Genomic DNA, 17,424 nt, shown 5'->3' with positions numbered 1-17,424 from the left:
AGTGTCAAGCATTTAAGAGTTGATTTTACCTCCATTCAGAGTCAGCGGCCCTCAGTGCTGGAGTTTTTTTTAACAGTGTTGATCCATTCAGTGTTAATCTAACCTGTAGAGGATCAATTGACCTAAGATCTGTCCACTGCTATTTCATATCTGGTACTAGAGTTTTCCCATCATGCTTTGTGCAGAGATGTGCTTTAGATGTTTTCAGATGTATCTGTATGTGTTTAGATGTTGCCTGTCATACAGTGATCACCACCGGGATTCCTTTGCTCATGTTTCTGGTGGATTATTGTTGTTTTTGAAGTTTGACACTTTTGCACCATGAGTGACGTTATCTACTAAGTTGGTCACTTCCTGACTGTGGTAATAGAGGGTCTAAAACAATGGAGAGAGTGCAGATTATCAACTCAGGGCAAATTTTAGCTCTGTATCTGTCTCATTGCTCCATGGCTGCAGTAGGAAATTTCACATGGCCAGAGGTGGCATTCAATATTTATCAAGAATGTGAAATGCTTTGCATTGTTTAATCCCAATTAATCAAGGTACACAACTATTGCACTAATCTTTTTAAAATTGTGATTAATCTCATGCTTTATTACCCCTTTCAGCACATTTTGGTTAAGGCATGTCAGCGTCTTCCTGCAGCCACAATCATGTTAAAGAAGTCAGCCTCTGTTCCTAAATCTCATTTCACTTTGAAATATTTAAGACGGCTTAGTAGACAGTTCAAAATTATGGGAACTTTTTAACACCCTTCTGACCGAGGATAGCAACTCACAAATGCCTGCAACCTGCATTACTCTCCCTACAGAGTTCCCTCCCTTACTGAAGACTAGTGTTTTATGGACCTTCTTCTTTTTTTTTGTCTTTGTCAAAGCCAGTATACCCAAACAGCTGATCAGAAGATAACCATACACTGTGGTGGAAGAAAATGTAGCCGAATGTTGCATTGCAAAATAGTGCCTAATGGTGTGTTTCTGAAGCACGCCTCCTGAAAACGGACTTTTCACTTGTGCAGCGGAAGGCGGAGGAGGAAAAATAGTAGATGATGGGATCAATGCAGGTGTTGAAGGTGCTAAGCAGTAAAGTGTAATATCTCCATTCTGGACTCTTGCCCTGAAAATAGCCCACTAAATGGGAAGTATTATAAGGCAGTACACAAATTACAAACACAGCTAGAGTCCCAAGAGCCATGCCGATGGCCTTCTGCTTCTGCATAACAGATATATTTGGGCGGCTGTACAGGATCAGGATGCAGCACACATAACAGAAGATACAAACTAGAAAAGGTACAAGGAAGAGCACGAAGAAGAACTCCAAACGCACAGGAAGGACGACCTCCAGCTGCTTCTCTGTGAATTTCTCATAGCAACTGGAGCTGTTTCCCTCAGACAGAGCTGGGTGGTGCTGGATGATGATTGTAATGCTGCAGTGTGCCGCTGATATGAGCCAAATCAAAACACAGGTAACTATTGCATATGCAGGTTTGCGCAGTTGTTGATAGGTGATGGGGTAAGCTACTGCGATGTAACGAACCACACTGACGGCCATCAGCAGCAAAGAGCTGGTGTAGATAGTGGAGAAGAAGGTGAAGGCGGTGATGGAGCACACAAAGTTAGGTAGATTCCATTCCATCTCTGAAGCAGCTTCGTGCATCTTTAAAGGAAGGATGATCAGGAAGAGAAGGTCAGAGATGGTCAGGTTGAGGAGCAGGATGTCACCAGGGAGAGGCTTGGAGCGGATCTTCACTCTGAAGGCGTAGAGAGCCAGGACGTTGAGAGGTAGGCCGATGAGGAAGGTAATAATGTCAACTGAGAGAAGAACATTACTCTCTAACGTCATTTTGGCCCTACAACAAATAAAAGAATTATAGATTAAAAGAGATACATTGGCAGGCGATGTTTTTAAAAAGACTATATCCTATTTTATCCTATAAAAATGGTAATAAGTTTGTGACATCTATATAATAATAATAATAATAATAATAATATTTTGTATTAATATAGCACCTTTCAAAACACTGTTACTAAGTGCTTTACATCATAAAATCAAATAAAACGCACACCAATTAAAAACAACATAATAAGGTAAAATTGAATAAAGAATATTAAAAACATTGAAGCACAGGAGCACAATTTTAGAAGCGTGAGATTAATACTGTCAGGTTATACAGACAAAAAGAAAGTAAACAGGAAACTATAAATTGGTCAGAGAGTCTAAACAGAGAATAAAACAACAAAACTATTAGCATAATACACAGAGGAGGGGTAAAAATATTAAAACAGATGTACTATAAAAAAGCCTGTCTGTAAAAGTAGGTTTTAAGGAGTGATTTAAGGAATTAGCCAGCCTCAGTTCCTCAGGTAGGGAGTTCCATAGTAGTTGAGCTCTTACAGAAAACACTCTGTCACCCTTAGTGACAAGACGAGTTGGCGGAACATAAAAGGAGGCTGCTACCTGAGGAACGAAGACAGAGGCTAGGCTCATAGGGTGTTAGTAAGTCTGTGATGTACTGTATGTTGGGGCTAGTCTGTGCAACACTTTAGAAGTAATAAGTAAAAGTTTAAAATCATTCCTAAACAGGACCGATAGCCAGTGGAGAGAAGCGAGAGTAGGGGTGATATGAGTCTTGTCTCTTAGAGTTTGTTAAGAGTTTGGCTGCTGAGTTTTGAATGAATTGGAGAAGGAAAATAGATTTTTGGGAGATTCCAGAATAAAGAGAGTTGCAACAGTAAACTAAAATGCACTAATTTAGGACACCTCATAGACAGGGATGATGGGAAATTTTTAAAAAGTTGAACCAAGCAAGTTAAAATAACTAAATATGGCTGAAATGGTGCTAGTTCTGATATTTTATCAAAATGGGAGTCTAATCGAGTTTAAACAAACATATTGGTAAAAATACATCTTCATTACTACAAACCCCAATTCCAAAAAGTTGGTAGATTGTCATATGTGAATGTAAAGGATCACTTAAAAGGCCTAGGGTTGGTGTTCAATTTGTTTGTTTTTTGTGTGGGCTTTTATTTTGAATGTGGGTCATGGCTAAACAGGATATAAAGAGACCAGCAGGTGGTCAGAGTGAACTGATTGAAGGAAAAATCATGCCACTTTAGAAACCAGCTGGAAGGTGCACAAGGTATGCTGTGTAATCTTTAAAATGTGTGGCATTCTGTGATTATTTTCCTTATATATCCATGTGCATGTATAGCTGTTGTAGCACTGCACGTTGTTTCTAGGCTTGTACGTTTGCCTGTGCATTTTGATTTGTTTGCCAACTTACTGAACATAAGTAGTTAGGCCTTTTAATGTTTTTTATTCACTTGTTGTATATAGATTTGATTATTGTATGTTTTCATTATTGTTTTTAACAGATAATTGTGTAAATGTATCTTTTGTAAATCCTTTAATGATTGGAAATATGACTTTTTGCTTGCCTTATGTGTAATTGTTGTTCAGTTTTATAATGTCAGTTTTTTCTGTTTCCCACAGCTCTTACGGTGTGTTTTTGACAATTTTCACTGCTAAAAAGGAAAATAAAAGGTGTCTTAAACCATCAGTTTGAGAGTCTTCCATTGCTCCAGCTGGGGATGCTACAGTGAATAATAAAAAACAATGAATTTTAAACATTCAAGTGAGTACAGTGCAAAGAAGAGACAATGAATATTTAAACTTAGAAATGTTGTTGTTTTTTGGACATATATACTCGTATCTTCATTTCATGCATCTTACACTGTAAAAAAGTGTATGGATAAAAATCTGGATGATCTTTTTCCTCTTTAGCACAAAGGACTCAACAGCATTTATTTCTAAAAACAATTTGAAATGTGGAATCATCAGATCAAAGCACACTTTTCACTTTAGGTCAATCCATCTCTGCTAAGCTCTGGCCCACCACTTTTCTGGGTGTTGCTGGTGTATAACTCATTTGTAGATGCAGTGACGTACTGTGTAAACTAAAAATGGTTTTCTGAAGTGTTCCCAAGCTTGTTTGATGCAGTGCTGCCTAAACGATCCCAGCACTCGATGTTGGTTTTTAGCCTTGCCTCTGACAGATTTCTCTGGATTTTTTGAATCTTTTGATGATATTTTGGACTGTAGATGGTGAAATTTTGTAATTCCTTGCAACTGTGGATTGATTAATGTTTCTAAACTGTTTATTTTGGAGCTGAATAGTGTGCCAGGCATTTAATGGGTTCTGATGTCCAAATTATTCATTCATGCCACTTTTCATGCCTTTTTTCATTCTTTACACCCAATATTGCCACATTTTTCTCCACTTTGGATCAATTTCTTGCCTCTATTTGCCCATTTTTGCCACTGTAAACTTTTTAAACCCCTTTTGATTACAGTAGTGACCCATTTTTGTGATTTTTATAAACGTTTGGCCTATTTTTGCCACTAACACCCCAGTCTTTAACTTTATTTCACATTTTTTACCACCCATTTATGCCTATTTTGCCTTTCTTAACCCACATCTGCTGCTTTCATCCCATGTTTGCACATTTCACCAGTTATAACCAGCAGTTATGGCCACTTTGAACCCATTTTACAAATTCTTGCCTTTATTTCTTAAATATTCCATATGGTTTACTAAAAATGTAATGTAAAGCGATAATTTTGAAGTAAGACTGTATAAGGTACTTGGCAATCATAGTGCCATTAGCCGTCAGATTTCAGTGAGCACTGCCCTGTCAAATAGGACTTACCATGGGAAGCTCAGCTAAAAGCACTACAGATGGGTACAGTGTCTTTGCTTAACATTTTAGGTAAAAATGGACTCAGCAAGAAGAAAGAGAGGAGACTAGCAAGCAGGAGAGACACCGAGTTACTAATAGGTCGTTTCCACCGAGTGGTCCGGCTCAGTTTGGTGCGGTACAGCACGCATTTTTTGCCGTTTCCATAGAGAAAGGGTCCCAAAAAACCAATCTGTACCGTCCCACTTTTCGGCACCCTTCTGTAGGGGTGCCTATCTCACCTAATCGTACCAAAAAGGTGGAGCTACACACACAACAATAGGGGCTGCACTGACGTCACGTCAGTGCATGACTCAGCTGCTCACCTCCGGGCTTCATACACGGAAGTCTGTGCTGTGAGAAGCGGGTGAAAAACGGCAGCAAAATGGACTATTATCTGCCAAAATGGGAAATATTTGGACTCGAGGGAGATCCAAACTGTTTCCTAGTCTATGGATATTGGTATATAGCCACAGATCAAGTTTCCTGACATTTATCTGGATGATTTTAAGTACACAAAGCAGAGCCCAAAGGCTCACATCAGCCTGATCCATCCGCGATGGATGAGAAACTAAATCAGTGCTTAAGTTTTGTGAATACAAGCCTTAGAACAGTTCATTCTCTTCTGTAACTAGTTATTAATCTACTTCTTAAGTTAGATAACCTGTGAAAACATCGCTCTGTAGTTGTTGAACGGGCTCGTAAAACTTCAGGCTGCAGCTTATTTTAAAACGAGATCAGCGCACCCCAGACTTAATCTAGCTTGATTTTAACACCAGCTGAACTTTTACTTTATTTTTACTGCGGCGAATTCTCACAGTACAGTTCTAAACTTTTATATTTTGTCATATGAACTGTTCTAGACTAGATATATTCACATATTAACGTAGTGTTACGACTTAAACCGTCTCTGTACACGTATTCCATCAGCTGAGGATCTTTACTGACAGCGGTTAAAATCATTACGATTTAGTTATTTTTTTAAAAAGCATCACAGGTCCCATCACAGAAAAGCTACTGGACACAGCCAGTTTTGTTGACCCCAGATTCAAGACGACATATATTTCAGTCCGCCGTGTCCCCACCGTTCAGAAAAAGGTGAAAATGAAATGGAGTCAGCAGCTGCAGTCCAAAGTGGAAGCACTAGAGAGAGAGTGGAGCCCTGTACGTCTTTGTCAGAGGCAAAGAAGCCAAGGAAGTCATTGAGAAGTTTTTTCAAAGGAAGTGAGTCAACCCCTCCATCTGCACCCACTTTGTCACTTCAGCAAACTCTAGAAGCAGAGCTGAGTAGCCACCTGGTGTCTCCAGTCCTGGATAGTGAGGAAAATCCTCTAGAATGGTGGAGAGAACACCATGAACATTGTCCCACTCTAAGCAAGGTGGCAAAAAAGTATCTCTGTATGCCAGCCACTAGCTCCCCATCTGAGCGGCTTTTCAGTTCAGCAGGAAACACTGTTACATGCCTCAGGTCCTGCTTGAAACCTGAAATGACAAACATGCTTGATAATTCTGCCATTCTTGTTCATCTGTGCATGTTCATTTCAGTTACTTGTTTCAAAATTATACAGTTGTTTACAGAATAAACCAGTTGAGGGTGGGATAATCATGCATTAACCGTAATCGAGGTAGAAGGTTCAACTAACCGTGACTTTGATTTTTGCCATAATCGCCCAGCCCTACCACTGTGTTAAAAGCACACTTTGGACCTTATATCTTCCACCAAGTTCAATATGAGGTCTTTCCTAGCAGCATATAAACAGCCAGCCAATCACATCCAAGCTATATGATTTTAATCTATTTTACTCTTTCTTTACTCTGAAACCTTGTATATACACTGTTAAAACTTCAGCTGTGTGTTTAGCCTCCTCTCCTTGGCAAAAGAGTGGTGAAGCTCATTACACATGTGGCTCCAGTTGCACCACAATTACCAAACAGTTGCACAAAGATCAGCTCTCAAGCTCCATTCCCCAACAAAAGGTGCTGACATCAATTCATAAAAAGGATATGCAATGTGAGAACTGATAAGATAAACACAGTAACTTACCCAGCAGGATGTAGATGTTTCAAAAAAGGCTTTAAAAGTATCTAAAGCTTCTTTGTTGTTTGTCTTTCAGTGGCTTTCCAACCACTTTATAACGTGTGAGTTCAAAGATGAGCTGACATAAAATGTGATGAGTGGGAAACAGCGAGTCATATTCAAGTCCTGCGTAATGCACTGCTTTATCTCTTCTTTACTGGCCAGAAAAGCAAACACCAGCGGGTTAATTATGAATAAAATGCAAAACTGAAGCTATATTAGGTTAATAAAGGACCTCCTCCCACTAGATCTCTGCCGGAGGACACTCCAAACATGATAATCAGGTTTGGATTGGGCCTGTTTTCTCTGCAAAGTTTCCTCTGCACAATAAGATAGTCATTGATTCAGAGGAATGTTTTCATTCAGTTAAGCACTTCCTCTTCAAAGCTAGATCCCACAATGGCCTTACTGCTAGAATTCACTCAGCACAGCATGTTTGCAGTGTTTATCAGTGTATCCAGCAAAAGAGCAATGAACAGCAACACACAGTCCACAGTAGATCTCTTTTCTGTAACCTAGAAACATTGTTAACATTGTTTGCCTTCCTACCTCGATTTACAGTGGCATTTGTTTACACTTAGTCAGGATAAAAATATTGACTGCCATATTTAAAATAGCACAGGCTGCACTTTAATGCTGTTTATCTTATTTTGATATCTCAGGATTATATGAAAAATTGCATGCAACTGATCAAGAATGGAATAAACTTACACAATCTGCTCAAGAAATGAACATGGTTCAAACATGCATTCATTTAAAGACTACTTTAATAAACTTACCTCTTCCTGTTACCAGTAGTTTAGATAATCCTTCATGTAGCTGGGCACATTCTGTGGGAAGTAAACATTTACTTTCATCAATATTTTTATTTAATGTTAGCACCATAAAACACAGCTTTAACATTAATATGCATATTAATATAAAGCAGTATTTCTGTCTTCATATGAAGACAGAAATACTGCTTATACCCACAAAACAGCAGAAAAAAAAAACAAACAAAACAAAAGATGCCTCTCTACTCATAAAAAATGTTAAAATGTAGAATATACTGTATAACTGCAATAAATGCTAAAAATAGAAGTTATGCGTACTATCCAAGGATCAAATAAAAATGTGTTCAGAAACTGCATTGTAAGGCATTCACTTGAAAATCTGTCAGCTTTAGATCCTCCATATACGCTCATACATCTAGAGGAAACAGGTAAGTAACATGTCTGCAGACACAACACACCCCAGACACTTTTCTTTTTCCTGCTGTGCATTGTAAGCAGGACCTGTGAGGGTTTATGAGATGATGTATTAGAAATTCAAGACTATAGGAGCTAAATTTGTCAGTGGAAAATAAAATTTTCTCAGTAGATACCTTTGTTTTAGCAAGACTGATCTAGCAATGCATTTTTGTGTGTATGTGTCATGAAATTTTGCTGCCGTGCCACGATGTTGACAAGGGGGAGGATAAATAATTAATTACTTTCAAGTACCATATGTGGGGACCATTTTGAGGAAGAGACGCAGATGTCAGACAAGACACAGCTCAGGGAGGACTGTTGTGTAAACCTTGTTTGTAGTCTTCACTGCATATCTCAAAAAACAAACACATTCAGTCATCTACAGCGAGACGGGCAAAAATCTCATCCTCTTTGATTACAAACAAAGAATATCGAGACAGCTTCTGGTACACCGACAACAGTGTGTGAGGATTGCCACTGCTAGTGAAACCTGGCTTTTCCTTAGCACTTGAGCTAACAACTTGGGGAACCACAAGAAAGGGGAAAAAGGCATGCCACCACTAACCTCACCGTCCGGATGCCACAGCTGTGTCCGCTTGACACAAAAAATCTCCGAACTAGAGGGAAGATTATCCTTTACCAGATCCGAGATGAAGAAAGGACAACAGACTCAGTAGTTGCAATGGGCCCTGCTACTTGCATGGCTCAAGCTGCAGGGGATCTGCATGGGATCTTGACTACCTGGCCTCGTACACTGATGTACGAGGCCAGGTACAACTGATGTACTGCCTCCTAAATTTTTCATGGAACTTATGGATGTGTCAGCTCCTTGGTTACTTAAAATAATTAACAGCTCCTTATCATCTGGTGGTGTTCCACAGTATCTAAAAACAGCCAGTGTCCATCCACTCATCAAAAAACCTGGTCTTGACCCATCTGACTGCAGACCGATTTCTAGGTTACCTTTTATTGCAAAAATTCTTCAAAAAAACTGTCTGCAAGCAATTACTAAAAGTACTAAAACAAAATGACATCTATGAGAAGTTCCAATCAGGTTTTAGGGAAAAGTCATAGTACTGAAACTGTGCTTATTAGGGCAAAAAATTATCTTTTTAGAATGGCTGATGCTGCTGTGTGCTTTGTCCTTGTTTTAATAGATTTAAATGCTGCCTTTGATACTGATGACTACAGAATTATTATTGAAATGCTGCAGAACTGGGTCAGTTTATCAGGGACAGCTCTGAAATGGTTTCATTCATATTTATCAGATAGAAAGTTTTTTGCACTGATTTCTGAAAATGTGTCCCTTCATTCTGGACTGAGCTGTGGAATCCAACAGGGTTCAATTTTAGGACCAATTCTATTTTCATTATATATGTTACCACCTGGCCAAATTATACAGAGACACAATGTTTTATTCTAGGACTGGGTTAAAAAAAATCATTTCAATCTCAACTACTCCTCTTCCACTAAAGGTCAAATTATCTGAAGTGAACTCCAATTTGGTGGTCCAAAATTCGATTAAGATCTGATGCCAGTTCAGAAAGCATTTTAATCTGACAAATTCAGTTGTGCTCCTAAGTTTACATATCCTGGCAGAATTTGTGATTTTTTGGCCATTTTTCAGAGAAAATTAATGATAACACAAAAACTTTTCTTTCACTCATGGTTAGTGGTTGGGTGAAGCCATTTATTGTCAAACAGCTGTGTTTACTCTTTTTAAATCATAATGACAACAGAAACTACCCAAATGACCCTGATCAAAAGTTTACATACCCTAGTTCTTAATACTGTGTGTTTCCCCCTTTAACATGAATGACAGCTTGAAGTCTTTTGTGGTAGTTGTGGATGAGGCTCTTTATTTTCTCAGATGGTAAAGCTGCCCATTCTTCTTGGCAAAAAGCCTCCAGTTCCTGTAAATTCTTGGGCTGTCTTGCATGGACTGCACGTTTGAGATCTCCCCAGAGTGGCTCAATGATATTGAGGTCAGGAGACTGAGATGGCCACTCCAGAACCTTCACTTTATTCTGCTGTAGCCAATGACAGGTCGACTTGGCCTTGTGTTTTGGATCGTTGTCATGTTGGAACATCCAAGTACGTCCCATGCGCAGCTTCTGGGCTGATGAGTGCAAATTTTCCTCCAGTATTTTCTGATAACATGCTGCATTCATCTTGCCATCAACTTTGACCAAGTTTCCTGTGCCTCTGTAGCTTACACATCCCCAAAACATCAGCGACCCACCTCCGTGTTTCACAGTTGGAATGGTGTACCTTTCATCATAGGCCTTGTTGACTCCTCACCAAATGTAACGTTTATGGTTGTGGCCAAAAAGTTCAATTTTGGTCTCATCACTCCAAATGACTTTGTTCCAGAAGTTCTGAGGCTTGTCTCTGTGCCGTTTGGCGTATTGTAAGCGGGATGCTTTGTGGCATTTGCGTAGAAATGGCTTTCTTCTGGCGACTCGACCATGCAGCCCATTTTTCTTCAAGTGCCTTCTTATTGTGCATCTTGAAACAGCCACACCACTTTTTTCCAGAGAGTCCTGTATTTCAGCTGAAGTTATTTGTGGGTTTTTCTTTGCATCCCGAACAATTTTCCTAGGTGTTGTGGCTGAAATTTTTGTTGGTCTACCTGGCCGTGGGTTGGTTTCAACAGAGCCCCTCATTTTCCAATTCTTAATTAGAGTTTGAACACGGTTGATTGGCATCTTCAATTCCTTGGATATCTTTTTATATCCCTTTCCTGTTTTATACAGTTCAATTATCTTTTCCAGAAGATCCTTTGACAATTCTTTTGCTTTCCCCATGACTCAGAATCCAGAAACATCCGTGCAACACTGGATGATAAATGCAAGGGTCTGTCAGGACCCTAGAAACTCACTGACCTTTTATACACACACACTGATTACAAGCAAACAGATCACAGGTGAGGATGGTTACCTTTATTAGCCATTCAAACCTATTTGTGTCAACTTGTGTGCCTGTTATCAGGCCAAAATCTCCAGGGTATGTAAACTTTTGATCAGGGTCAATGGGGAGGTTTCTGTTGTCATGATTTAAAAAGAGTAAACACAGTTGTTTGACAATAAATGGCTTCACCCAACCACTAACCATGAGTGAAAGAAAAGTTTTTGTGTTATTATTCATATTCTCTGAAAAATGGCCAAAAAATCACAAATTCTGCCAGGGTATGTAAACTTAGGAGCACAACTGTATATGTAGCTTCAGTCCAATTATGTTTAATCATCTTTTTACACCATTTCAAATAGATCAGGCATTTGCAGTCTGACATAGAAATGGCTTGGTTTACTTTCAAGATCTTTTTACAGATGATAGTTTTGCATCATTTAATTTTTTGAGTGAGGACCATAACTTACCGAAGTCTCACTACTACAGATATCTTAAGGTTCGCAGTTTTGCCTCTAAATACTTCCCTGGGAATCCATCTTCACCCCCTAAAGACTTACTATATTCAGTCCTTAATGTATACCCACTTATTAAAGGAGCAATATCAAAAACATATGCATTAATTCTGAATAGTTGTCCTTTTACGTGGGACAAAGTTAGGACAGTATGGGAAGGAGAAGTTGGAGAAGCTATACCAGAAGATACCTGGAAAAATACTATACAACGTATACATGCATCATCTCTCTGTGTCAGACATGGCTTGATTCAGTTTAAGGTTGTCCACAGGTTGCATTACTCTAATGATAAATTGTCTAAATTATACCCTAATGTTGCACTAACCTGCCCAAGGTGTCAATCTCCTGTCTCTTTAGGACACATGTTTTGGTCATGTCCATCTTTGCAAGGTTTTCGATCTTCAATCTTTCAATTACTTTCAGCAATATCTGGCAAATCATTACAACCTGATCGCCTAATAGCTGTCTTTGGTGTAGTCAGAGATGAACTGACGTTGTCCCGCCTCAATAAAAATGCAATTGCTTATGTTTTGTTGCATGCCCACCGTCTGATATTGTGGAACTGGAAGGGAAAGAACTCCCCTGCCTCAACCATTGGATTAGAGAGGTGATATTGGGATTAGCTTTGGAAAAAAATAGGTGTACAGTATGTGGGTTAGAGGATGAATATGAAAAAACCTGTCACAGTTCATTACTCACATCAGGGGCCTGCCTTTTGCCTGACCCTTATCTTAATTTTCCTACCCTTTCCCCTTTTTTTCTCTTCTCTTTATTTTTCTTTGACAATTGTTCTGTTTTTTTTTTTTTTACGCACTAACTGTGATTGTCTCTTTCATGTCAGAGGTCCAGAGTGTTGGCATTATGGATATAATGATGAAGGAGGATTGGTTTGGGTCTTTTTGTAGGTGTCTGTCTCTTTTCTTACTAACTTCTGTTATTATTGTTATTTGTCGTTTCTTTCCAGTCTGGGTTTTTGTTTTGTGGATGTTTGACTGTGTGGGTGTGCTTTGGGTATGCCACCTGGAGGGGGGGTGTTTACCACTACGTTTGTAAAGAAGTGCTTTATCATTGATAACTGTATTTTTGATATGGAAAAATGATAAACAAAGTTTGAAAAAAACAAAAACATAAACTTCGGTCTGTGCAGCAGTAGAGGAACTCTGCAGGGGAAGGTGGAGAGTGCTAAAGCTGCCGCTGTCACAGGCTGACTCACACACAATACAGGTGATTGTCCAGCGTGCTACATTCAAGAGGAGCAGTGCCTCAAAACCCAAGTGTTTTGTGAGTGTCTATGACACTCTTTTTTAGTTTTTTAGACAGATATGAGGAATTTGACCAGGTCTCCCTTGAAAAAGAAATCTTTGGGCTCGGTGGGACTAGCCTGATTAAATAAAGGTTTAATAATAAACTCGCATTTCATGTAGATTGTCTATAAAGTTAGCATAATATGATATTCACGACAAGATACAATGCATGCAATATAAAAGATCACATGATGCACATTTCTTTTTTTTATCAGTGCAGTGGGTTTTGTAACTTGATTAATGATCTTATAGTCTGCCTGAAGCACATATGGCCCAGACAGATGGGAGACAGTAGTATCTGATGGAGGGACAGATAAACAACAGTTTACAACAGCTAATCATTAGAGCACTACAAGGCATGACCTATATCTGAAAATGTGCAGTGATGACCTATTTTAGTGACTATTACTACTACCACATTATAAACATTATAAGCTTCAGCGTAATTATACACCATGGACTTACTCAAACTAAGTTGCAATTAATTATCAAATTGACCTGTTTTTTTTAAATCTTTATTCATTTAACAATAAGAGTTTCAACTTGGACTTGCAATAGATGAATTATCTCAACCTTAAAACAAACAGGTACAAACCTGGCAGCTCTGCTCCACTGATTGCACAGCCAAACTTACAAGAGGATATCAGGCTGTACTTTGTATTTAAAAACTAGAAAGACAGAGGAAAGCTGGATGAAAGAAAGACAAGAATATAAAAAAATGTGCCACTGGGAGGTAAAATAGAAATGAAATAAATTTAAATACACATTGTACACAACCTTGCATTCATTGAACGGCAAAGATATAATCATCAAAAGTATCAATCCTCTGGGTGATCATATCAATTTCCAAGCAGAGTAGAATAACGATAAAACATGAGCTTACCTTTTTTATTTTGCTCAAATAGCTCTCTATTGATCCCTTTGCCTCCTTTCTCTCTGTCTTTACCTGACTGATGCTGTTAAGTGTGAACTTGTCTTAGTTTTTCACGCTGTTATTAACATTATCAACGTTCACATTCTCCGCTGACACTACTTTAGTCCTCTTAGGGTCCGACGGATGCACCAGCTTAGTATTAAACTTATCAAAGTTTATCATCATTTTCACATACCAACCTTCCCTCTTGCTGTGCTAAACCAGATTTCAGAAATTCAAAACTTAACTTGCATGATGAGCAAAACTCCTGCTTCAGGTGTCATTTGTGACAAGACCGTGTCTAGACCTTTGTTCCCAAGGCAGGAAATAGTCAGTATGCACTGCGCCACAGAGGCATGATATGATGCTACATTTTTTGGATAAGATATACAAAACTATTTCTATATAGCATTACAAAAAACATTTGTCTAATTTAAAAAAAAGTTTCCTTTATTTTAATTTGGCTCAGTTTGGTCCGAACCAAAATGTTAGGTATGAAACCTCCCCTGGACCATGGTCCGGACCAAACAGCTGGACCTTGGTCCGACCAAAAGAGGTGGTCTCGGTCCGGACCAAACGGAACCACAGTCCGGTTCGTGCCCAGTGTGAAAGCATTATTTTGAAAAGTTCTGACCTTCGTATCAATGACAGGAAATTACGACATGACTACCAGTAAAGGAAATCCATCACCATAACGAAATGAGCCGTGGAAGAGCCCACAACAATCTCACGGACCGAAATTAACCACCAGCCTGGACGAGGTGGGCTAACGGTAGCTGCTTTACATTATGCGAGGAGCAGAAGAGTCCGTTATTATGTTAAATGGGGATTGTCCAAACACAGAAAATTTCATAAAATTGTAGATAAAGTTATACCTCACCACTGACAGCTCATCTTTTCAAGAGTTTCACAACACATAACCTCTCTCCCGAGTCGGTGTTGCAATGGCTCGCAGGATTGCATACTTTCTTCTCCTTTCCTGTCGTCGAGGATAAAGTTGTCGTCTAATGATAAAACTCATAAGGCGAACTCGGACCAGCCTTATTTACAGCTCTTCAAGTTGTTGCTTTTGGTAGTAGAAAATCAACAATAATATGATGGTGGTAATGATGATTTCATCATCATTCATCTCGCGTTATTCAACATGTTGACGTCAGACGCCCGCTGGCCGAATGGCCAATCAATGTAAACTACAGAGACACGCAAACCACGTAGTTGATGACAATATCACGTAGGTTTTTCATGTAAAGTCTGTTAGTCCGGTTGCAGTAAAGACAGCGTGAAACTCAAACAGACCAAACCAAATGTATACAATGTAACAAAAACACGGACCTTGGTCCAGACTGTCAGGTGTGAAAACGACCTTACTCTCTCTGCAATGCCTTGAATCAGGAGTGACTGAATATTCTAATATTTAACATCATTTTCTGAAAAATGATTAAAGAATCAGAGGGCAGTCCATCTTTTCTACTAAACCTATGCAAAAATTCACAATAAAGGCCACCACATTTATCACTTTTCCTCCCTTGAAAAATGGTTTGGTGCCTGTGATGGCCACGGCCGCACAAGGGTAACATCAACAACAATCTCACCTCATTGGTTTACAACCATGACCTGTTTACTTTGTAGTCAACTGGACAAATATTTTACTATTTATATTTTACTATTTAATCCAGCGTGTAGGAACAGACCATGTGCACTTATGTCACAGGGGGTTAGCTAGTGTGCTTTGTATTATCTTCTGTTTGGTTCCAATTTTATGTAATCTTTATGTTTCATTTAGTTTAACTGGATGAAAGTATTCATTCCTTTTTCTCTCACTGTGTTATGTTGTTTTTTTTAAGATCACGCCTTACTTTTCAACTTGTATACTTTTTTAGTAGACAGGTGATTCCTGCTGCACAACAGAGTAGTGAGAGGGAGGGGTTGTGGTGAAGCAGAGGAGAGTGTGTTAATTGTAGACACCTGGGAGCTGAATGAGGAGAAGAAAGGAGACAATGGGTGCGTTCGAAAAGTCCAAAAAATTACCTCCTAAGTCCTTTCCTATTCACTTTTCCTTAACCCCGACGAGAAACGTCACAAGGTTAAGGAAAGGTGGGAGTAGGAGGATAGGAAAGGAGAACTGTGGTGAGTAAGGAATCTGACTGTACTTCCCCTAGGCAGATGCTACGGCCGTGACGTGTGTTTTTTGTGTAAAAACTACAATTTAACGTTGATGGACTACAAAACTACAAAACAACTTCCTCTCGGTGCGTTCTCTGTGTTGTTATGTAATGTAATATTTTATTTGATTTTGCTGGAACTATGGGGGGAGGGGGGACATTTGAATTATGTACTGTTTGCGCTTGAGGAACGTTTGAATCATGGACTGTTTGCGCTTGAGGAACGTTTGATTTATGGGCTGTTTGCGCTTGAGGAACGTTTGATTTATAGACTGATGAATCTTGGGAAACACTGAAATTGTTTTGTTTGTGCTGTGGGACATTTGAGTTATATTGAACTGTTGGGACAATGTGGGTCATTACCTGAGTGAACTGATTTATGTTGTAAATTGATGAAATGCATAGAGAAATTTGCCTTAATTCAAAGAGTTTGGTTGTGGTACTGTTATTCATGTCCTTAAAGGATTAATGTGTTATCCTGAATTTTGGTTAAAAGAAAGACAAAAGAAGCATAACTGATTCTTGGCCTTCATTCCTTTTGTAGCGGAGTTATTATTTTCTGTAGGCCTTAAATATCTTTTCTCCACCCTGAGATTTTAAATTATGGACTTAGTTGTCTGTCTGGCGCCCATTTAAATTAAAATATTATACATATTTCTGGCCTTTAGTTACGCTCAATTTGATTTTCTTTCTTTCTTTAGAAACAATTAAAGGTTAAATAACTCCTGTTTGTCATTCCTTATAACTTGGACCCTTACTGTACCCTTCTCAAAAATCCCATATACAGAAGGTCTGGCTCATCTTTTCTTATCGCTAATCTTGAATGCATGATTTTGTTGTCTACCTGGATTTATTAAAAGATTTCATTGGCACGCAATGGGTATGGACCTTTTTCAAACCAGTCTTAACACACTTCTACTACATCTGCATGCCCTCATGGAGTGTATGCCACATCATTGTCTTCAAAATCCCTGTAGTGTAGAATGGGAATGATGTTAAACCCTCCAACAATGAGCAGAATCATACTGATGTCAAATCAAAATGTTTACAGTAAAATTAGGATCTAAAACAGTCATTGTTCTATTTTATTCTATTTTTATAGAAAATTTTAAATCTTAATTATAGGGTTTTTAGGCTTTTATTCAACCATAGTTATGATCATCTATGTTTTAATGTCCAGATTTATAGCCTTTGAATTATTTGGAATGTTAAATTTTTCTATCATTGTTTTATTAATGTTAACGTTTACTGTTTTTATGCAAATTTTAATGTTTCTTATTTCATAATTTCTTCCCTTTTCTGCTTTGTCTTTTATCTCTGTCTCTCTTCTTATCATTTATCTTTTTGATTGTTTTAGTCAACTACTTTTGTGTGCAATAGTCCCTAAACCTTTTTACCATTATACCTTTTTGTCAATCACTTTTGTACAATCCTGGAAAGCACTTTGAACTGCAATTGGATTTGTTTGAAAGAGTTTTAAAATGGTGAATGTGTTTGACAGTAAAGTGTTCTATGTTTACAACGACTTGTTACACTTATAAGATAAAACTATAATATGTACGGTGCATTTCAGACGCCCTT

The 17,424-nt window shown here is 38.5% G+C and overlaps 1 protein-coding gene across 1 annotated transcript; it reads right to left on the bottom strand.

Annotated features, from left to right (window-relative positions):
* Positions 1 to 821: 821 nt before the first annotated feature.
* On the bottom strand, positions 822 to 6,848 carry LOC121513424 (free fatty acid receptor 2-like). Its single transcript, XM_041793178.1, has 2 exons — positions 6,781 to 6,848; positions 822 to 1,849 (listed from the first exon to the last, which is right to left on the bottom strand). The coding sequence occupies exon 2, from the start codon at positions 1,840 to 1,842 to the stop codon at positions 964 to 966; it is 879 nt and encodes a 292-aa protein (XP_041649112.1). The 5' UTR covers positions 1,843 to 1,849; positions 6,781 to 6,848; the 3' UTR covers positions 822 to 963.
* Between the last annotated feature and the right edge of the window lie 10,576 nt (positions 6,849 to 17,424).

Source organism: Cheilinus undulatus, linkage group 8 (assembly GCF_018320785.1).
Source record: "Cheilinus undulatus linkage group 8, ASM1832078v1, whole genome shotgun sequence".
In the NCBI taxonomy this organism is placed as follows: domain Eukaryota; kingdom Metazoa; phylum Chordata; class Actinopteri; order Labriformes; family Labridae; genus Cheilinus; species Cheilinus undulatus.
This window is presented reverse-complemented; position numbering and strand designations above follow the sequence as displayed.

Bases quoted from the DNA above. Each gene is read 5' to 3' on its own strand.
- LOC121513424 (XM_041793178.1), bottom strand. From the start codon at position 1,842: ATGACGTTAGAGAGTAATGTTCTTCTCTCAGTTGACATTATTACCTTC.